The 23,524-nt window shown below is 42.4% G+C and overlaps 2 protein-coding genes across 2 annotated transcripts in view; one reads left to right on the plus strand and one right to left on the minus strand.

Moving 5' to 3' along the window:
- Nucleotides 1–5,404, plus strand: part of LOC144146857 (pancreatic alpha-amylase-like) — a 38,497-nt gene extending 33,093 nt beyond the window's left edge. Inside the window, exons 6-7 of the mRNA XM_077678816.1 lie at nt 2,018–2,336; nt 5,204–5,404. Coding sequence (XP_077534942.1) covers nt 2,018–2,336; nt 5,204–5,218 — 334 coding nt within the window. The 3' untranslated portion in view covers nt 5,219–5,404. The remainder of the gene's footprint in view (nt 1–2,017; nt 2,337–5,203) is intronic.
- Nucleotides 5,405–6,569: 1,165 nt separating this feature from the next.
- On the minus strand, nt 6,570–23,344 carry LOC144146492 (uncharacterized). Its single transcript, XM_077678437.1, has 4 exons — nt 23,282–23,344; nt 18,877–19,034; nt 17,768–17,841; nt 6,570–6,694 (listed from the first exon to the last, which is right to left on the minus strand). The coding sequence occupies exons 1-4, from the start codon at nt 23,342–23,344 to the stop codon at nt 6,570–6,572; spliced, it is 420 nt and encodes a 139-aa protein (XP_077534563.1).
- Nucleotides 23,345–23,524: the final 180 nt, after the last annotated feature.

The following is a 23,524-nucleotide window of genomic DNA, read 5'->3' on the forward strand; positions in this document are numbered from 1 at the left end:
CGGTTTTCTGTGAGAGGTTTTCTACAAGTGTAATAGTTAAAGAGATTTGTACTCACTTCTCGGGGTTGGGGTGGTAAAATACGTTAGTAAAATGAAGGGTATAAAGAAAACAAAAGAAAGATGATGAGTAGCGCCATGTGATTACAAAGCGTTTCCGCCCTTGAGGTCAGAAACCCGAGAAAAAGTTGTCCAGAATTTTTATTTTAAGGAGCTGAGCAACAGGCCTTACTTAAACAACACTATCTTTAGTGAGCCGTAAAGAAAGAATTCCGTGACAGTAAGGCGCACATACAGTAGCTGAGGTGGTGTTCGCGCCTGGGAAATGCTGATTTTTGAATAAACATGTGTGTGGAGCTTCATAGAAGCACTGCAAAAATGAGAAATACGCAAACTGCGTGGCACGCAAATTCTTCAAGAAGCAATACCGACATGCTCCGTGCATGTCACACTGGTAAATATATATTGATGGTATTAAAAATAGTGTGTTTTAGGTATTCGTTCTTGATAGATACATTTTATAGAAATCTACTCATTCTTGGCATTCTAGAACCCTCTTTTTGCAACTGCATGCTACTCTATGTCAACGTAAACCCACCAACTCACTCATGTCATCTATGAGCTCACCAGTGTCGAGTATCTATTGAAAGGAGTAACTTGAGTTCCGCTTGCTTAGGCGCTGCCTGTGCGTTTTCTTCAAGATAACGGCTATTTTCCCTAAGGCAAAAAGTAGAGGCTCCAAATGTTTCATGTGCAACTAACTCCCAGTTTTTATAGCGTAGTTCTAATCCTGCGTGATGAATAGTATTCCTTTCGGAAATTGGCATATAGGATTTGGCTAGTATAGCGTGCTGAATACATAGTGGATATCGTTTTTAATTTGATGCGCGTATTCTTCGTGCGTGCAAAGCGCATTGTTATCCAAAATCAATAAATCCCTCAGTGAACAAAATTTTCCTACTGCAGTATTATCTGTAGCAACGAAAAAGTACGGAAATTTCCAGCAGAAAAACCGGGCCTAAATTTTTCTTTCCTTAGACGCGTTCCATCGAGGTAGTCTCAGAAATACATATAATGAAAATGGTTTTCGCGCGGGCTGAATAAATAAACAACGTAAAAGCATTGATAACGGCCACGCCACGGTGTGAGCCGAGGCACCTCTACTGTGTACACTGTTGAGTTTGTCGTTGAGGCAGCGGCAAATACTCGGTTGCAGTTGTCACAAGGCTGATTTTCGGATGGCCCTTATCCCGCCTCTCGCCCAGTCGGGCACTGCTACCCAGCTAGTTATGGTGCACCAAGTAGAGCGAAACGCCTTGGTTCGGTCAATTGCACATTGATATTTTAAATTCACAACTCGTCACACGGATTTACGCGTTTTCTTAGATATTTATACATACCGAGGCTGAAAATTCGTTGACTGTGCGTGACTCCAGTTTGTTTCAAGATGTATAAATATTTCTACGAGTTTCTTCGGGGCTAAATATAATCGTTTCCTGAAAGTAAAGGATTGCGTGCTGTTTCAATTGTTGCTTCCGGGAGGCGATTAGGCATCCCCTATCCCCCTACAATACAATGTACTGCTTCAAAAACAGTTTTACACGTTCTCTTATTTTGTTTTCAAGGGCAAAATTGCTTATTGAGGCTGTCGCTTGAAGGCAATGATTTCTGCTTAGGCACCAATTGAAGTTCTCTTGCACGTGTTTATGGTAATTATCAGGACATATTTTCTGCTTGGGCATACACGAAGAACGGAGGAAGCAGGCAAAGTATAACCACTGTACTATTTTAACTGAACTCATTGAATTGTTTCATAGATACGAAAGCTTCTTTAAAAATTAGCTGATATATTTTAACAGCTCCTCAAACAAAATAGTTAGGTGTATAAACAACAAAAAGTTTAAAAGCTTTTGAGCAGAAAAAAATTGCATTGAACAAAAATATGGGATTTGAGGAACTGAAGGAGCTTTTGAAATTGAAAGGAATTTCATTACAGGTTTTTTTTTTAATTTTTGTTCAGGTGGCGGCAGATATACAACCTCGTGGAGCTACGGAACGCCGCTGGAAATGCTCCAGTGACAAACTGGTGGGACAATGGGTACCAGGCAATCGGTTTTGGTAGAGGAAACGCAACTTTTATTGTTATCAACAACGAAAACTTCATCCTGGAGCACGTCTTCCAGACATTTCTGCCAGCTGGAACCTACTGTGACGTCATTTCGGGGAGCAAGACGTCAACGGGGTGCAGCGGAAGATCATTTTACGTGAACGAAGTAGGAAAGGTTGCGATTAAAGTAGACAATGCTTGGGAAGATCCCATGGTAGCGCTACATACCCGAGTGAGTATGTGTAAAATTTTACTGTAGTCGTTTTGCGTGGCTACAAATTTCTGTAGATTATAGAATTTCAGTCTTGCTGTATAACTATCTTTGTAGTGTATACGTATTGCGTATATGAACAAGAGGGAATTAACTACCATGGGTGATATAACAACTAATTTAATTCTGTCTATCTAGTCTATCCAGTCTTATGTAACAGCAAGCGAAGAGGGTGAAAATACGTCCAGTTATTCTGAGAAGTACTATTGGCCTCTCACATGTCTGGGTTATGACAGGTTGTTCGTCGGTTGGTATGTGAGATGTGTGTGCATTGTCGAATGCTGTATGGCATACTTTGCACATGGCTTAGGAATGTGTGTAGCGCTGCTTCCTAGTGAAGGACAAATGGCTTGTTAGTGCTCATATTCAAACCAGTTGAAGGGCCTTCAACCGTTTTTGATGGCAATTGAATCCAGGAGGAAAGTGGTAGTCATAGAAGATATCCTGGCGAACAGCGATTCTAAATTTTGCAATGACCCGTGGCGTGCGGCTAACATATATGTTAAAGCCTTATTGTCAACTACCTGTTGTCTGTTGAGCTGAGAAGCAAGAGTAGGGAGGGGGAAGTTACTAACACAATCCCAACATATAAAGAGGAAGTATTAAATCGGCCAATATGTAAAACAATGGGCGTATAACTAAGGCGTATCATTACGGGCGTATAATTAACGGGCGTATAATTAATAACGGGTGTACAATTAATGTTGTATAATTAAGTTGTAAGAGTGTCTCTTGTTGGGCCCCACAACCGGTATTATGAGCCAGCTACATCAATAAATCACTGCATAAACCTACCCAAGCACCCTAAGTCCCCGCAATTGCAATAAATAACAGCAAGTACCAAGCAAACATGGACCAAACAACCGCAGTTGTAAAGAATAATGTGCATATATGCTTACCCGAGCTAGCTCAGCCTGCCCTTTGCTTACCTATATGGGATCCTGAAAGCGATATAAACAAGACAAAACCGCGGAAGTGCACAAAGACGCAGCTGAAGCGGGCCTCAAGGAACTAAATTACCCAAAATACAGTTTTTAGTGCCAAATATGTCATGAATAATTTCACACGATATAAGATTACTATTCTTCGAGTCCAATAAACAAATAAACAGTTAAAAACAGGAGCGATGAGGTAATTCGAATCGAGGTTCGTAACGTTGCAATCTCTGAGCGGAACCGCTACCCTACAAAATCTAACGGTTCAGCTTAGTAAAGTGACACTGCAAAACGTTTTTCGTTGTTTTTGTTTTAGAAATTATAAGCTTGCTAAACTCAGTCAACCAACATATCCAGTACTTAAATGAGGAGGTCGCCAAATATCCCGCCAAACATTACTGCTCTATGAACATCAAATCCGTGAAAACTTGCTCGGAAGATTTTTTACTCTTGACCAGTCTTGGCACTGTTCGACCGCTTAAATTACGCCATTACAGCTATGCAGCGGCTATTGTCCTTTTCTCTTTCAGTTGCAGCACTGAAGGTATTCGAAAGCAACTTTAACAAGAAAGCCAGAAAAGCAAAGCAGGAAGGGAAGCCGTATCTGCCGCGACGAGAAAAACATGCTGTTGATCAGCGTCCTTTCGATAACTTTCGCAGTGCTTGCACACGTGAAGGAAAAAGTGAAAACCCTTATCGAAACGTTTATCACAAATCCTAAAATGAAGGAGTATAGTTCTTCAGTGAAAATACCGCTGTTAGATGCCTCTGGTCGTTACGTACGAGCGCCTGATTGACACTTTATTGACTGGGACAGTGTTTATTGAGGGTTAAAATACTTAGATTTATCTAATCAAATATAAATAACGACAGAATTACAGGCTACTATTCCACTGTACTGGAAACGTTATGCAGTTGGTTTTCTTCACGTTACACAACAGCTGTTTTTAAAATCTTCGTTCATCTTACCTAGGGCACCCTCTATAGCCAGAGACAAAAGACCGTCACTTTCTTTGCCTGTTTATTATCCTTCTGATCCACCTTGTTGTTTTTTTCGTAGTTCAGAAGCAACGGTGGTAGCTGTAAACTTGATCCTCTTCTTTCCTTTCGCAGTGCGTGTCGTTCCCGCTACTTCATTTCCGCGGTAGGCTCAACATTGAGGGTTTATTTTTGATGTTACCAAACAAAGAATGGTTCATTGAGCGAAAAATTCGGAGTCCCGGCGTCCACCGTCAGTAGCAGCTCCCAGTGTCCCAATGGTAACGCTGGACTCCATATACCTTCCCCAAAAACAAAATTACACTAATGGCGGCCGCAAACTTCAGCGTAGCATTCGGTGTCGCCCCCATAAAAAAACTCATATGGGAGTGCCGTCATTGGCGGTGACACGTTTCATATCGCATGCCTCCGGAAATAAACACACACGGCCCCGGCATGAGCATGCACAAAGACTCGTATAAATATGATCGGTGCATCTGTTTATGTAGGGTTGATTTCCGAATGGGGCACTAGGGGGCTTGCAGTACTCCATTGGGGAATATTGACTTCAAAACCATACCTCCGTAGAGGTGCTTCTGTTCCCGGGATCTTTAGTGATATGTTCTCCTAACAGAAGATTCATCGAGAATAAGTACTATAGGTACGAGGCCAAAGAATAGCGCATAAAAGATTCACGATTCCGGATACCTTCAGATTCAAAGGTTTTATTACCTCGCGTTGACAGGATCATCAATACCTGAAACTTGAATCTATAGTTCTCAAACTGCTATGTGCTAGTTTAGACTCAGCGACCGTGTTGCGCAAGACAGAAACGCTGTTCGAAAAGATAAAAATAGAGAGCGACCTAACTAAATAGCCACATTAGAATAAATCTGTTTCTTCTTTTCATTTCAGGCAAAGCTGTCCTAAAGTTTTCCGTCAGAAACCGGGATTGAAGTAAATTGAAGAGTTTGCCTCGTCCAAAATAAAATATAAAAACACCTTTTTGAAACACCTTTCAAGATGCATTGCTTTAGTGAAGCCGATGGCTGTTTTTCAAACAATGAAGTTTGGGCAACCGAAATGGATTTCAATAAAGTGATTGCTTTCGGCTGCTTTTGAAGAACATTTTCAAGGGGTGCTTTTCAAGATATGTTCTTTTCACACAAACATTGTGTTTAACTATTAAATGTGATGTCGTTACATTGTGACCAGGATATCATATAAGTTCATTCGAAAGTTTTTCTATAGACTTACTGTCCCCAATCTTGGCGAGGACCTTGTAAGTAACCTGTTCGGGTCCAGGAGCACTGTTTTTTTTTTTTTCATTCTTCGAAGGCAGCCCTGAGTTCCTAGAGCTGGATATTTCGACCGAGGGACTCGTTGGGGGTGCCTGTGTATGGTAGCGGAGGGTCAGCTGTATCTGTTTGTAGGTATTTGTCTTAAAGATATTGGATATGTTGGTCGGGTGTGCCAGAGTACGCGTGTATGGTGTGGGCCATGGCTCGGTTCGACTCCCCTTTGCTGGTGAGGGGATCAAGAAGGTGGCTTAGTAGGTGCCATGTCTTGCGCGTAGTAAGAGTGCCTTGCAAGCTCTCGCACACCTGGGGCCAGTTTTCTCTGCTCAACTCCTCAGCGTACTCAGCGGCTTGTTGTGACAGCAGTGAAATGTTTATAGGAAGCTTTCTATTGTGGCTCTGGCGCATCCACCTGCGGGTAAGGCCGTGGCGCGCCTCCCATATGTGAATGAGCTTTGCGTCCACATTTGGGGTTTGGTAGGATGTGTGTACAGTCCGTGCTACAGTCCGTGTAGCTACAGCTTTAACATCATGAGTTAGGTCTTCTATTCATTCCATAAAAGCGAAGTTCTCTGCGGGATGTTGTGCTCAGCAATTGTTTCGGCGCAATAGAAGTAAATATTTCTTGGGGGAGGGAAAGACGACAAATACGTTGAAATCACAAAATACTTGTTTGCTAGTTATACCGTACCAAGACCACGTTATAGACAAAGTAGAGGTCCACAATCCCCTCAGCTCTTCAGTAAGACATGTTTTGAACGTGAACAAACCTTGTGGAAGAGAAAAAGTGTGTGGGGTGAGACTGCACGTGAAAACAAAGCAAATATTTGCAAAATCTCGTTAGGGACCAGTGATGAGGGAAAACCTAACGGCAACGTTTTTTTCTGCCTTCATAAGGAAGGAACTTGGACAGGCATCTATCCTACTTAGGTAGTTCAAAATATCACAGCTTCAATGTCCAGAACCAAACCGGTTCGAGCCATTTATTTGCATTCATCATACAACTGGTATTTCTTGGAAGTACCACACACCAAATCATACACGAAATGGCAGCACGTTATATCTTTATCAAGTGCTTGCTTTGGCTGCCGCAAAGAACAGCCCCTGCCTGCGAAAAAAGATAGTAAATGTTAATAAGTACGCAGCGCTATTTTTCAGATCTTTTCTTCATAAATGCGTGCAACGGCAATCAGAAATTGGGCACATGTAGCAGATTCCAAGAAGTTTACAGCATGCTACCATCCCTCAGAAAACCTGCAACTCGCCTTTTTTTTCCCAATCAAAACACCAATTTTACACCCACTTTTCACGCGTGGCCGGCATAAATATTATTTGTTACATAACAAAAGAGCGTTAAATTCATGTGGCAAAAAGAATTCAAAAAGTCAATTTTTGATGTGAAAACAAAATAAAGGAGCGATCAGACAATCTTTAGAAGTCCGCACTGTTTACAACTCCCTAATTAACAGGCCAAAGTGCTGAACAGTCACCCATGCGCGGTATACGGATGCATTTCAAATCGCAGAGTCTTAATCGGCCATATCCAAAAGCCATGCGAAAACTGACACTGATTCTTCCGCAATTGCAACTAGTGAAATGCAGTTTGTTGTCTGTGTACTTTTCAGAGCAGGATGACCGATACTATAATCCGGGACGTGCACTCTACTAACATGAAGCAGTTTGCTCATTTAATAGGTGTCAAGAAAGGGCCATTACATAAGAAATTAGGCCTAACGTGATCACGGCAATTGGTGTTACTACTTCTACATGTCCCTTCACGTAGCACTAGGTTAGTACAATGAGTGCTGATGTCATGTAGTGCTGGTTGACGATATTAGACCTCAAAGCGTGACATTGGGCCTAAAATCCTCATTTAATCCTCCCGTTAAAGAATCTCCCAGTTCAAGCTGACGAGATCCCAAGGCACATCGCAGTACTCGCGCGTCGAGTGGCAGGTAGCGGTCGAGGACGTTTTATGTAAGGTTGTTAAAGGTTAACCTGAGGCAGTTACCCACCCTCGCGCCTACGGTCTGTATTACGCGTAGAGCGTCCCCAAAACATGCAATCACCAATAGTTCAATGCGTGCGTGGAACCTCTTTAAAGATTTAGATTGCAATACTTTAGAATAAATTACTGATAATATTTTGTAATCCGTGGCACACTATTGTCTCTGTACGAAAATATTTTATTTTGCGTTACTTAGCTTATAACTGGTACGCTGTCAAAGCGCTTCGTTAGCATAATCGTTAGTGGAATTCAACAAAGGCAGCTTCACATTCACAAGCACAGTACAGGCGCTGAGTATTCAGGTTCTGATTGTTTGCGTAAGCCTGTCTTACCTGCTATAATGTTGTAGGAAGCACTGGCTTCTGGCCTTTTAAGTACAACTGCTCTTTCCACTTCGTGATACCCCTACTGAAATTGTGCACTCTATTTGGCCTACCAATAGGACCGTTATAGCAGGAAATAGGCTCGGCTGGTAAGAGGTAATGTCGTGTAAGGTAGCCACCGGGAGAACCGAGCAAACAGTAATTTCAGCGTGCTCGGATTCCAGTAAGGAGATTGGTGACTGAATGGACTGCAAGGTCAAGGGTATCCCAAACAGCATGTGCTTCTTAAGTTTATAATGATGCTACTGGCTTGAGACTTTCAAGGAAAGAATTTGTGCTGAATGAAGACGACTGCGATGGAGGCGTCAATCAAGAACATGAAAAAGTGTCCAATAAAGCATCAGTGCGAAAAGTCAAGTGGTCGTGCATATTGCGCATCACCTTTTTTATGTGAAACGGCAAATTAGCCGTCAATGGTTAAAATATGATGGCATCGCCCTTACTGGAACTTGCCGACTCGCTTCTACCATAAAAAATTGCCGCACCTCAAACAAAATTATTTAATGACAAATTATATAAACTCTCTCTCTCTCTCGGAGAAAATAGTATGGCTTGAAGGCACGGAAACAAAAGAGAATAAATTCTCATGATTTGTTTTCCTGGAGAGAAATAGAACATTGATGACCAAATATTTCTCAAAATTTAAAAAGCAGCTGTGAACACACTGTCGCATCACCTTGGACATTGTTTTAAACTGATGGCTTCTGAATTACAAAAGTTTCCCCAGTTGTAGCAGCCTATAAGCTAGTCCAATTTCTGTTTAGAGAGAGGTAAAACAGTTACATATGTAGGAAATGTGAACAAACTTTATAAAGGAAGATTTTATTTGTGATGCACTAATTTGTGAACGCGGAAACTACAACCAAATTTTTAGACTTACGCTAACTGGAAACTTAAAACACTGTGAAAAGATATATCCCACTTCTGTTTCTTGCATTAACCGCCGCACAGTGGTTCAGCCAACTTTTGCATGAGGCAATGCTTAATCTGTCTGGATAAGAGAGTTCATGCCACCCCGCTATAAACCAGATACTTCCCTTGGGGATTAAAGGACTACAAGTTTCGCTTCACGGCCATTGTGCCTACCCTTGGAGTATGTAGGCTGGGGCGCAAATAAACAGCTGTTAAAATTAAAATACAGAAAAGGTATGTTGGAAACGTTTCAAAAAATAATCCCGCCAATATTTCTAAATTTGTCAACAGAATTCTACCGCAGCAAATGTTTTGGGTGTATTTGCAAAAACAAAGCGAGCCCAAAACATTCTGGCTCCGGCCAAATGAAACTTAGTGTGCGTGCACGTCTTTCTCCAGTTTCTATACGAAGGCGCCGATTTGAGTGAGCTTCTGAGTCTTAGTTTTGCCAGGAACCTAGTCTCTAATAACACTTATGGAACGTAATTCACCTAATATGAATTCTAGGTAGGCGTCAAACACTTGTTTTGGTGGCTTATTCCACCTTGCGTATTTCCGCAATAAGTGGTCGATTAACAGCGGTCTGTCATTTTAAGTTGTTTATCAACTCACTGTACGCTACAATCGGCCAGACACTCATTTAACTAAGTTGGTCGAGAAAATGAACTGCACAGGCAGTGGTACGCTGTTCAAATCGTTGACAAGGATACCGTTTCCGACTACGAAGCTACCGGGAGTGCTGGATCTCTTTCTGTATGAATTGGTTTTAGGTGGATGTGAAATGTCTTCGCAGGCACCTATTTAATGGTGGCGATTTCTACTAACTGCGGTGTACTATACAGTAAGACAAAATTGTCCATCCGTGCAATTTCTTACAGAGTTCACGACGCCATTTCTCTTAAAAATGCCCTAAAAATTGTTGTTCAACAACTATAGTTCCACAAATATTTCCAAAAAAAAACGCCGTCTTTGTTTTGGGTTACCGGAGGTTGCAGGTGGCCATTATAATACAGTATGCAGAGAGGAACCACTCCATGACGAGAAAATTTCAATTTCCGGGAGATATCACACCATTACGCTACTCTGCACTCCGGCATATTTCAGTTATTTCCCTGCACGTTGTAGTTTACCCACCGAGTTCCTGCTTCTGCAATGACAAATAATTCATTCACCTATTTCTCACTTTAAAAACTTTCACATTTTCAGATTACCGTCCTAATATACAGCCTAAAAATCAGCGAATCGAAAGGATTGGCCGACTTTGTGTTGGCTATACGGGTGTCCCATCTATCATGCACCAAGATTTAAAAAAGAGCAATGGCGTAACTTGAAGAAACCCTCGTGCACAATGTTTGCAGTACTGTGAAGAAGAGGACAGTAATTTTTTCGTTAATAAGAAGTAAATAATTATTTGTAATTAATTATCTAACTCGAGAATTACTGTCCTAATCACTGAAGTGTCAATAAGGCATCTGTTGGTACACTCGAGGGGCATCTAACTGCGGTATTTTCACCGACGAACTAAGTGAATACTCATTTATTCTTATGGATAAACCAAACCATCAAAATATAAAAAATACCACGTGACAGCGATTCCGCGCTCATATTTGGCTGATTTTCTCTATCAGTCAAAATAAATGTGCGCGCAATTAGTTCGTCGCTGAAAACACCGCAGTTAGATGCGCCTCGTGGGTACCTACAAGTGCCTGATTGACACTTTAGTGATTAGATGAGTGTCAATGAGGTTTCGTGATTAGATTAGATTAGATTTAGTGAATAGTACTTCTCGAGTTAGATAATACTATGTTATTAATTATTATTTCTCATGAACGAGAAAAATACTATCTGCTTCTCCACAGTACTGCAAACATTATGCAATAGCTTTCCTTCGAGTTACGCCATTATCTTTTTTGTAAATCTTGGTACATGATAGCTGGGACACCCTGTAAATATACAGCTATCCTTTTGGAACGTGCCATTAAAATGCGGAAAATTGGCGTTGCCTTTAGAGCAATAAATAAAATACTGTTCCAAAAACTGATGTTGTAAACCGCAAACAAAAAAGTCTGCTGTTCCATGTTGCAGCAAGGACGTTCCCATCTAATGCCTGTAGAATAACGTTATATTTCGTGAAATTTTTCTCCCTTTGGGAGCCGGTAGAAAATATTTCTTAATATTGAATATGTGAAACCGCTTTTGGTTTAACTGCCACCTAAGTAAAGGATATAATTTAGCACCAGACTTCGTAATTTCATGAAAATGGCTAGCGTATCCCATGGAAGGTCACGGTAAGGCCATTGTAGTTTAGCAATGCAATTTACTTTAGTTTAGGCACTGAAATATTTCTTTAACACAAAATTACGGTACATTACCTCCATCGGCGTAGCTGTGGCGGAATATTTTGCAGCTGCTACATTCTCGGTAGATAGTAGTAAGGTTAAACCTGATATCCCATGCTGCACAAAAAAACAAGAATGAGACAGAACTTTATCTCTCTCTATGAACAATATAAAACTGAACAGCCATTTTGATATTCATTTGTTCGTTCCTCGATAAGAAACTTGCGATGACAAAGCGAGAAATTTTAAAACGAACGGTGCAAAATTCGTCTCTGTAATACATTTGCAATACAGAAAACAATTCTTCTTAATAGTTCCAACAAACAACTGATCACAATTCCGAAACAACGGTAATTATATCCTAGCATAAGGCAGCAATGAAACGGTGACAAGAAACATAGTACGCAATCACTTAATTTACAAGAATGGGGATACCTAACAAAACGAAACTACCTCTTTTCCGAAAAACAAGAAACAAAAAATGCCCAATTTTCTTCCACCATGCAAAATTTTCTTTTGACTGCAGATATTCAGGATTACAATTAGAGAAGCATTTTACCGTAGAAGCGTGGACAGAGGTTTTTTGTTATAATCTGCTCGCGCGCTGCCATATGCTGAAGCCTGTAGCAACAACTGGGAATCTTTTTTCCCTAACCTTCACACTAATGCCACCCTATCAGTGCGTAACCTTCTTATTGCGGGTACTACTTGTCGCTTGGAAGGGCGTTTGACTTGAATAATGTGCGCTAAAAAATATTTCCCCCAATCATACAAGAGTACTAAAGTTGTTTTCTTGCACATAGTAACAATTAAAAACATATTCATACTGGCAATAGACATCTCTGGTGAGTATAAAAGGCCGTAGCTCAAGCCTTTTCAAGCTTTTTATGCACAGAACGCAAACACGGCGGACTACGAAGATATGGGAGGCAGAACACGCATTGCCCATCTTAGTCCATCGTCTTTCGTCTGTTTCTGTTATAAACTGGTGCCAACTTGCCCAACAAACATTCCTTCTATAAATCAGGCACTACCGAAGTTTCATCCACCTAACCCACGAATACACAAACAAGAAATTCGGCTAAGCAAGTAGCGCACAACAGATCAACCTGTGGTATATAACCCCACTGGTTATTGTTGTAATATTCGTAAGCTACTGTTTCATTGAAGCACAATAATCATGATTCGTTTGCTTGACTTTCTGGATAAAGTGACTAATATTAAAAAAGGCCCCAGGTGTATTTTTTTTATAATTTCTTAGGGCATGTTGCCGGGTTAAAATGTAATCAATTTTAGTAAGGGCATAAAAAGCAAAAAAATAGCCCATGGATAATTTGTTTTAGAAGGATAAAATAATTCCACACCGGCCATAACTACCATTATTTCCTCTTCGAATGTGACCTCTAAAAGGTGCCTTTTCATTATACATACAGTTTTTGAGCTTCATCAAACACACCCCCAGTAGGATGGAAGGACCTTAATAAATGCTCATTGTCAATTATGTAACCCCTTGCCTCCTGAAAAATTGGGAGCACATTTAAGGAGATCGTCATTTTTTCACTACCAGCCTAACGTGGGTGCTTTTCAGCCACATCAGGCTACTATTAAAAAAACTTTATGGGCTTCCAAAAATAGCAAGAAATAGGTGATCCAAACTCATCTGATCAAAACTGGAACTCGCCTAAATCATTTGGAGTATTTTACAAGCTCATCGTACGAGCAAAGTTTCAGCTGTGAAACCGAGCTGGTCGCTTCAAAACGTGTAATTGTTCAGCGTTATCAACATGGGTGCAACAAAGGAAAGTTTACCCACTCTTTATCTGGACAGATAAAGAATTGATATACGGTGCTGCACAGACATTGCCAACTCTGCTAAACCAACTATAACCAGCTATAACGAAACGTTGGCACTTTAAATTGAAACATAAATCGAATGGAGAAAAAACTAAAACTTTAATTGGTTCCTCCTTCCTGCTTTAAAATTTTGTTTTTACTTCATCTGCATTTCTTATGTTGTGTCTTCTTGTTTGCCGTGTTGCCTATTTATTGTCTAAATATTACTCCTTGCACACAAATGATCCATGTTGTTCTTTTACTAATGGTATTGCACTGCAAGTTTTTTCAACAATCAATTTGCGCTGATGGTTTATTTGGTGGCCTTTACTGTAAAATCGCGTGCCTTGGTTTGGACTTTCAAATATCGGCAGTTGTCTTTGAGGTACCTTTCCTTAACCAGGTGTTAGTCATTCTTGTTCTTACTACGCGCATATTCAGAGCAGGGGCGGACGCCCATGTCTATCCAGATATTTGTAAAATTGCCGTTCGCCCCAAGACATGTCACGTGATGGACTGAGAGTAACTATTACTTTATTGGATTACAATTGGTTGCTCATAGAAAGGTCCTATATCGTGCATTGCCATGTTGAGTTACCAATGCGAGACCACTGCAGTCAATCACGGTTTCAGCATACGGAGATTTTTTGTTTGGCCGGTTGGTGTGGGTCAGTAAAGACAACAATATTAGGGGAAAAATAAAGACTGTTTACATGACCGCCCACAATATTAGCCAGTGCGAATTATAGGATATTTGGAAATCTCTGTAGTTAAAAATACAGAACGTACACTCTTTCACGTAGTCGTGGCTGTCTCAGCAAGCTAAGTAGTCTATCCAGTTAAAAATTATCTTGTACTCGCAGAAAAAGTTCCTTTGAACAGTTATAAGGGACCTTGGATACGCGGAAGTGCGACGGACATTCCCCAAGGAACCAGCCACCTGCCCTGTGCGACGGTATTGCAGCGAAGGGGACCGGGGAAAGGACGTGGATGGCACTGGATCGCGGGGGCGCTCTCGTATCTGCCTGTCTTTCCTGTTCATGTGAAAGGGCTGCAGTGTGTGCTGGTCGAGGAAACCCTCTGGGAGAGGGGGCTTAAGGGCAAGTCCGGGTGTGCTCTTTCCGAAGAACGCGATGAAAGCGAGACGATCGCGGTGGCAACAATGATGTGTTGGGAGAAGTGAGAAGGTCGTGGCCCTGTATTTTCTTCTAGTGAAAAGATATTTCAGCGTTTGTGTATGTTTGGTTTTCTTGTCACGTAGAGATAACTATTGAGGGGTTGTGGCGAACCATATAGATTAGGAGTTGCGACTTAGTGTTCGATGGTTGTGGGGTGGAAACCGACAGCTTTAAACAGCACGCACGGGTCTGGTACGAAGTTTTGAGCACAAGTACAGTGCTCTGCATGATCGGCTTCGCAGAGGAGGGGTACATCTCACGCAGTCAGTTCAGTTTCTGTAACTTACTGTAACTTATCAGAAAAGCAACTGCTGATATCAAAGATTGGGCATGGATAAGGTATAGTGACGACCAGCAATGAAAAAAAATTACGGGAGGACGGCGACAAAGCTACGGGCGACAGCCCCTAGTAAGAAGGGTCAGTTTTTTGTCCTTGCACGATCACTGCCCTTAGGGTAGGCCATGTATTAGCGTTAACTTCAATTCACATCGTACAGCTAATCATGGCGAGTGAGGGTGATTCGCTTTCAATGGCGGAAGCCTAGGGCAGAGCTGCTCGGGAGTACTGTAGTGATTTGGAGCGTCCGTTTGATCTAATAGGACTGCGCAAAATAGCCCAGCAGTCGTCGCCGCACTTAGCGGCTGTAGAAAAGCTGTGTGAGGAAACATAGGCGTATCAGCCGATCACTAACGAAACGGCCGTTTCATTCAAAGCGGAGGTAATAGGACACGCCTGCGTAAATCCCACTGCGGACGTTCCACGGCTGCAGGAATCGCCGCCCGATGCGGTGGCCCATCGATAAAAAAACTGCGACCGCCACCAAACACGGGAGCATGAATGCAAAGAACAAGTCTCCGACGAAAGCAGGACTGCTGTCGTGGAGCCCAGCTTTGGGGGCTGTTTGCGGGCGGTCAACATCGAGGGCTGATCCTACGGGCTCATAAAAAGGCTGGTTGAGGCGAAGCCGCATTGCCGGCTGAGTATAAACGTCGCAACGTTTGTTTTATGGTCGCAAGGTGGCTCAGAAGTCGGCGCCTGGTGTTGGCGGTGAGCGATCAGTAAATTCACTCCACGGACCAACTCGAGAGGCCGAACCGAGGATGTGTTCTCAGACCAATACGAAATTGTAATTCCTGGATGTGAATGGATTGACAGACAGGCAACACCCTCTGAGGAGCAGGGGACGACCAACGAGGTAGTAAACCGCGAGCCCTATAATTCACTGAGGGCGATCCCGCTCGCAGAAGGGCGCGCAGTTGGGCATGGCCTTCGGAGGCATAAAGCTCCGGAGCCGGACGCGATGACACAGTGCATCACCAGAAGCTAGATGCCATACTTTTTTTCTGAGATACAGGATGCAGTGGCTTGGCCAACACACCACGAGGACATTGTTCTGCACCAGGTAGACTGAATCCAGGAAAAGTTCCTAGTGGGGCAAAGGGATCACTGCAAGCGGGTAGGCAAGCGGATTGAAATCGGCGGTCTCTTCTGTTCAAAAATTTTGCGTGAATGGAAAGTAACGGGCAGACGTTTTTGGAGCAAGACAGCTGCCTTCTTTTTGGTGTTTGGTGAAGTGGCTGTTAACTTGTAACACCCTTCTCGCCGAACTTTTGCATTGTCCAGTCGTGAACATACTTATGTAAGAGGACGGGGATTTTCTGCAATACAGGTGAAACGCTAATCGGCTATAAGTGGTTATTTCGGGTGGCCTACGGTTATTCTGCTCCTGTCTACCTCTTCGGTGGTCAGACGGAGCTCCAGGTGCAGCTGCGTCAAGGCGGGGTGTCGATGGGAACGCGTCGGAGGTGTTTTTTGGTCCTATGTTCGTATCGGGAGGGCAGTGGTCGCGTTGGGGTGCACAGAAGAAGGAGTAAACTTACCGTGAAATTGAGGTCTCAGTATTCCAGCAGAGACTGCTCATGCTGCCGAAGAAGATACGGGTATAGGAGATTGCCAAATATCACCGTACAGTGATGCACATATGAAATGCGAACACCAATTTACGAATCAAACTGATTGGTTTCCATGCAAGTCAAACTGACGGGTGACCTAATTACGGTAAAAATGCACAGAAATATGGCTTTACAATTAAATCAATACTGCGCCTTTACTAAACCTTCATAAACAGTGTTTTTCAGGTTTCTGTATTTTAGTTCATATGTTTGTGTTTACATTTTATTTGTTCATGACTATACGTGCGTGCGGTCTAGGCGGAGCACGGTTGACTGTATATCGTGTCACCCACTGTGGGCTACGTTACGGAGCTGTGCAACCTAGCTTGCAGTGTTTAGCCGTATGGTAAAGGTGCGCGCTATCGCAAGTAAATATTTTGCGCGCGGAAGAGCGGACTTGTCACACCACACGGACCCGAGGGTCAAATCCTGGACACACCATATGGTGCCTCTGGTCGCGCCACGAGAGTGTTGTTTTTTTCTTCAGCGTTGCAGACGCCAGCGATGCATAAATAGTGCTTATAGCGTGGATAATTTTAGTGTATGCATACAGTGTGTTTAGCTGCAAGAAGAAAATGGATGTTCAGCGTCGGCATCCAGCTATAACTTGCCAATGATGCATGTAGCACGTGCATCCGCGTTTGTGCATTTATTGTGTTCTCACCACGACAGTGATTTTCTAAGTGCTTTAGGACGTTCCCGTTTTTCAGGTGGGCAGGGTAACCGCGCAATCTTTCATCCAGTTGATGCTCAAAAAATTCACTCTACTCCTTGGAGCATTTAGGCGTAGAGGGGGTAAGGGATCGACGGGGTGGATGGAAGCGCGCTGAATCTTCGCTGAGGTCGTCAGCCACCTGCCGTCCACAATTTCTTGGGGAACCCAGGGAGAGGAGAGGCATCGTGCATTTAACCTGCTCGCGCATGCGCCTTCGAAAATCACTGTATTTACTGTTCGTGTTTATGCCCTGCGAAGTCGGCTGGCTGGAGAAACGCATTTGGGTGGCCAGCCCATTCTTTAAAAGAACCGAGGCGGTCGCATGGCCAATGACTGCATGCCGGGTGTGGCCGTGGGACAGGTGAAGTATTCTCTCCCACGAGTGGAAAGATATATGAGCATTTGTTTTTGCTTGCTTTGTTTTGTTGTCACGTATCTAGAGTTAGTGATTGGCTGAAGCTAATCATCATGTTTAATTCCCCTTAATAAATATTGAATTTATGTAGGCCGTTCCCCGATGGCGTAAAACGGCATGCTTGGGTGAAGCATTTTGAGCTGGGTCACAGTGCGCTTCCCATCGGCTTTGCCGATGAGGGATCCATCCCCCGTATTCGGTCCCTGTGCTTTTTTTCTTTTCAAGACAAACTTCTAGAATTGTTTAGAGTTTAATTAGGTTTTCTTGTATCGCGCCAAGCCTTGTCTCCAAAGCCATAAATTTACTTCTCCGGCGACAACAAAGCAGTTGTAATTCGCGACGCAATCCCAAACTACGGAAGGTGTGACAGTCTCAGAAAAACAAACATTTAACATTTTCTAACACTTTTCAGCCTACCAATGTTCCCAAACTCCAGTGCACTTACTTTCGTCTACTACAACGTTGATCACATTCGGGACTTCGTACCCAGGAGAAGACATCATTGAGGCGGTAACGTTCCTGAAAGGCATGGGCGGGTACAAGCAGAATATATCCATCAAACAAAAAGGTCGTATGGTTGAAATCAGGAATACGGTGTGTACACAACCGAATAATACTTCACATAAATGAAGATGTGTAAGTACAAAAATAATTTTAAACCTAGCGCTAGAGTTTAAAATTTACCCTTAAGGTTCTTAAAGCGCTTTGAAAAAGGTATACTTGCAATAATCAAGATGCGAAACTGCAAATGTATTAAATATGTGTACTGATTGCTACCATTGTAATGTTTTGGTAAGAAAAAAAAATGAAGGAAGCTCGCAGTAACGCATGAGACTTGAGGGTAACGAAGCTCTACGCAACCTTCACGACCATCACCACGGTCTAATCGCACAAATGCAGCTGATTTGTTTCTTCTTCGCTACCTCAACAACAACCTTTACTCTGCTCTTGCTATAAGAGTGGGCTTCCTTCATTTTTTTGGAAATATAATCATTGGACATCACCTTGAAGTGGCGTACGCTATGACGTGTCTCTCTCGTTCCAAGTCAATGTTTCCACGAATGGAGCAAACACGAATGTTTCTTGTTCAGTGCAAGTGTTGACACAATTACGATGAACGCTGGAGGTTTTTGTGAAAATGTTGACGAAAACCTCGAAGTACGTATGCTTGGTTTGACAAGGGTGAGGCGGGGACGCTGGGCGATCGTCGCGTGGAAAGCATACACGTGCCCTTCGAATTTTCCTGTATTTTATTTTAACTGGTAGGGGGGTCGGAGCAATTTTCGCCACTCCCCGGTTGTGGGTATGCTTTGGTCGCGGCGTAGGGCTGGGCGTTCGCCGCAAGGCACGCACACGCGAGCGCTGTGTATTTTTGTTGCTTAGCTGCCGTACGGTTCCTGCGAGGCATGCGCTCACGTGCGATCTGCATTTTCTTGCTATTTTTAAAGACGAACACGCAAAATAACAATTTTCTGAACAGCTTCACTATTAAAATATCCATTTCAACATACGCCACTAAAGGGGTATATCACAGCGTGTGGCATGCATACTTACACTCGGTCAGTTCCTCCAACTTCTACAGTGAATTCCGAAGCGCCGTTCTCAGAAGTACCCGCTGAGGTGACTTGCACGCAAGTTGGAAGACCGCCATAAAAGGGATCGTATTCGGAACTTCTGTACATAATGTACCAGGTGTCATCAAGAACAAAGCACTAAAACGCAATAAAGCGCACTGGTTCAGTCAGCATCCCCCAGACTTCTTTTTAACGTATACGAGAAAGCGATACACAACACCCCAATTTCTCCTTAAAAAGGTCCAGGCATCTCTGTACAATTACGAACAAATCATTTTCATCCAGGTCTTTCAGGGTGAAAGCTTTCAGATAGGGTCCCCATAAAATTTGTTTCTTCTCTACTGAACTGGTGAATTTGGGAACTTAGCTAGACAGTCAAAAACTTGCGTAGCACACCAGCTGGTATGCGTTGTTTGAAAACCACATGTTGTTCCTAAGAAATATATATAAGTGTGCCAGAAATTTTACTTTAACATTGTTACCATCATCATCATCACCGGACTATTCAGGTCCTCTGCCTTCTGAAGGCGTCTACAATGGGCCTCCAAATGCTAATGACGTGCTGTGCTCGACTCCAAAGTTTACCCCGAATTCCTATATTTCTCGCGTCGTTTGGGTTAAAGGACTTCCCTTTCTTTTAGACCCATCTCTTGGTATCCACTCTCTTACCGTGACCGGCCACAGGTTGTCGCTTCGCCTCACTACATGGGCAGCCTAAGTAAATTTCTTTTTCTATAATAAATGCACAGCATTTCTTTAACTCACGATGTCACCCGGCGTTGGCGTGCCTCGGCGTCCGCAGCAGTCGTTCCAGGTGCGCCCTCTCCCCCACTCCTCCGCTCCCACATCACGCTACCCTCCCCGCTATCAACAACAGGTCCGCATCCCTCCCCTTACACTATATAAAAAAATAATACTTACCGGCGCCTGGTTTCGATCCCACGACCCTGCGGGCGGAACGCAAGGTACATGGTGCTCTACCCACTGCGCCACAAAGCCGACACAGAATGGAAGGCTACGAACACGCCTTATATCCTCGACTCATTCAAACTACGTCAAGAAGCTGCTGATACAACGCATTCACTACCTGTGGGCGGAACGCGAGGTACATGGTGTTCTTCCCACTGCGCCACAAAACCGACACAGAATGAAAGGCTACCAACGCGCCTTACATCCTCGACTCATTCAAACTACGTCAAGAAGCTGCTGATACAACGCATTCACTACCACCAACTCCCCAAACACTAAACGTTAACGCAATACACCCACCCCCTATGCGACGCATTTACTTGAGTGCCCCTCGCGGGGAGATGGGCCCTTTTGTTTGAACAATGATATCTTTTACTTTAGTGTGTTCTCTGATCTAAATGGTTAGTTTGCTATGTCTGAGTGTTTGTCCTAACAATATTTGTTTCATGGCCTGTTGATCCGACCTAGGATTGTTTTCTAGTTCTTTAGTAGGGCGCCAAGTTTCAGCTCCGTATGCCATTACTGGCAGTACGCACTGGTCGCAGATTTTTCGTTGGGTCACAGAGGTAGCTTACTTTTTATTATTTGGGAGTGCTTGCCGAGTGCTCTACAACCTCATACCTATTCTGCACACGATTTCTTTCTAGTGGTGGGAATAATCCGGGAACATCTATCCAAGGTAGTTATCTGCTTTTACTACTTCTTGCGCTTTGTTTCCTAACCTGAAAACAACGTTTTCGCATGCTTATTCGTCATTATTTTAAACTTATTCATAATTTATTATCCCCGTGGCCGTGCTCTCTGATTGTAGCTATTCAAGAATGTTTTCCAGGTGTTCTGCAGTCTCACACAGCGAGACTATGTCATCTGCAAATGTCAACTTGCTCACGTAATCCAAATTTACCCGTAATCTTACCTTTTCGCAATCAAACATTCTAAATCCCTCCTGCAGACATGCTATGCATAGTTTTGGTGAAATGGAATCTCCATGTCTTACTCCCTTTTGGATATGGAATTTGCGTTCCGTTTGCGGAGGATTGTCGTTCCCGTGCATTCCCTACATGTATGATTTGGAAGCCTTATGAAAGTCTCCTCTATTTTCTGTTTTTTTAGTGCTTCCAACAAGTCTGCAGGGAGTAAGGAATTAAACACTTTTTCATAATCTATATATGCCATGCAAAGAGGTTGAGTGTATTCCGCTGATTTTATTATCACTTGATTGACAACACGGATGTGATCCAAGGTTGAGTACCCTTTTCGAAACCCAGCCTGTTCTCTGGGTTGTTAGTTGAACATTTTTCAGGCTTCATTTACTGCCACGAAGGAGCCATTTTAAGCTGCAAACATCAGACCAAAAACTCGCCTCGCATTTTATAACTGAGTCTGGGAGAAGGAGTCAAACTACCTATTTTTCTCATATACCGGGACAGCGTTTTTGGGAAGTTTAGTTGGATGTCAAAAAGATGTTTTGAGTCAAAACAAAGCAGACCAGTTGCAAATGAGATCTGAGACGTAGGAAAAATTTCAAATGAGCCTGCTATGGCGGTCAAACATTCAACAGGACAAGGACGGTGTTCTCTGCCGTGGTAGTCAAGGGTAGTAGTGGAGACTGAGTACCTGTTATAAGCTATATCTGTAGACAATTCAGTGATCTACCTACGGGTCAAACACATAGGAGCATCTAATAAAAATCGCGGTAAATGCAAAAAAACAACAACATTTGGTTTATGTTTCAAACTTTACTGTGCTTGGCTAAAACATCTGGGCAGAATTCCCCGAGTTGAGCATTCGGCTCCAGCGCTGTAAACCAGGCACAGCCGCATTAAGAAGTTAGGTCTCCATAACAGCATAACGTATGTTTTTTTGTAATTTTTTTGCAATTTAAAGCTAACGTGTGTCCCTTTTTTGGATATCTTGAAACGACCAACACGGCCAACTGCATTTTAGATTTACATTAAATTTGTTCTTCGCGTAGTTGCAATTATATTCATATTACAATGTTCCTGATAGAGTTGATATCAAGCCAGGCAAGCGAATTTTACGCTTACCAATATACAAAACGTAATAAGGCCAAAAACTGTTTTTAGTATAAAGTAAAATGATAAAATTTTCAATTTTGCCGTGCTTGAAGCATCGAATTTGCCCTAAAACACTTTCCTAGAATTCAGGATTACAAAACTGGTAGAAATGAGTCATTTTGGGGCCTAATCAAATAAATGGAGCCGGCTCTTTTTACAAACAACAAAAAAAATCAATGTATAGGGTGCATTTGTTGTCGCGACACCGGAAACAGAAAGAAAAGCCTTTTAGGGCAATAGGTTCGAACATTTCTTTTGATTGACGTATATTCAAAATCCAGTAGAAGCAAATTGGTTCAAATATACAGAAAAAGGGGTAGTGCTCAAAATATTGTCCCCACACTGGCAATAATGCTTCTCAAAACGGAAACCTTTACGTGTTTTATATATAGAGTATTGCAGTTTAATACATTTGTTTGCTGACTGCGGTTCCTTGCTTTCGTAACAGGCATTATTGTTAGTGACAGAGCACTACCTAATAAAAAGATTGAACCCTGCGAATACAAAGATTGAACTAGGGCAACAGAGGCATGGTTGAGGACATTGGACAGGCGGCCGTTCTGCAGTGGATACAGGAGGCTTCTGCTGCTTTGATAATACGTTTTTGTTTTTAAACTTCTTAAAGATCACTTGTCTTTTTCTTAATGGTCTTGAGAAGGTTCTGTAAGGAGAAGATGGATATTGTACGTCTAAAATCTTTGAAGTTCGAATTGTTAAGCATTATGTAGGGAGACCTTTCTTTGAACCAAACATGGAATAAACGTGTTAAATCTCCATTGGCATAAATATATTGCCCTATAAAAATTGTAGGATACTTTTGGTCAGACCTTATACACAAACAATGCCGTTTCTTTGCATATCACTCAAAAGTAATTTTTACTATACTCATAACAGTTTTTCAATGGCATAGGGAACGTTAAGAAACATTTGATGACAGGAATAAAAGCATTCAAGCCATTTTAGTTGGTAAACTGGAATGTCACAAAAAACATTTACAGCAATATAATTCAAGAGTAATGAGAAATGGTTTATTCTCGGAATAAAAGAAAGCAGCACCTGGGCTAACAGGGCCTTCAAAGTTAGTTTTCTATGCCAACGGGTACGGTTTTAAATGGAATGGTATAGAGAAATGACACAATAAAACAATTCATGTGCAATATGTATGAGTAGTAGGTTGAAGATAAAGAGAAATATTCACATTTTAGGATCGTACGTAAAACTGGTAACTGAATGGTGGTATTATTGATAAATAAAGTTTCTGAACTCGATGATTCGCTTTCTTGCGATTTTCACATCCATGGCCGACGATCTTATAAAAATCAGCTTAAAAATACTTGCCTTGGCTTCGTTTTGGTAAATTCCCAGAGCAGGGTTGTCCTCAGTAAATGTCTGACCAGCCATAAGAATTCCAACTGTACGGAAAAAAGCCTGCGCGGCTAACATAGGAAAAACTACGGCCATTTTCGGAACCGCTTCTTCTTGTGAATTAAATGCCCATGAAAGGACGGCGGTTTTATAAGTCCAACGCGCTCGTGCCAGCCAATGACCTTTACAATTTGTGGCTTCCTACCTCGACATGTG

The sequence above is a fragment of the Haemaphysalis longicornis genome, unplaced genomic scaffold (genome assembly GCF_048455015.1).
Source record: "Haemaphysalis longicornis isolate Haplotype H1 unplaced genomic scaffold, Haemaphysalis longicornis Haplotype H1 scaffold_7, whole genome shotgun sequence".
Lineage (NCBI taxonomy): Eukaryota > Metazoa > Arthropoda > Arachnida > Ixodida > Ixodidae > Haemaphysalis > Haemaphysalis longicornis.

Excerpts from the sequence above, each read along its gene's own strand:
- LOC144146492 (XM_077678437.1), bottom strand. The coding sequence starts at position 23,344 with ATGGCTGGTCAGACATTTACTGAGGACAACCCTGCTCTGGGAATTTAC. Across the intron at positions 19,035-23,281 it reads TTTACCAAAACGAAGCCAAG|TGCTTTGTTCTTGATGACAC; the intron begins GCAAGTATTTTT and ends ATTGCGTTTTAG. Across the intron at positions 17,842-18,876 it reads GTTGGAGGAACTGACCGAGT|GAACGTTACCGCCTCAATGA; the intron begins GTAAGTATGCAT and ends CATGCCTTTCAG.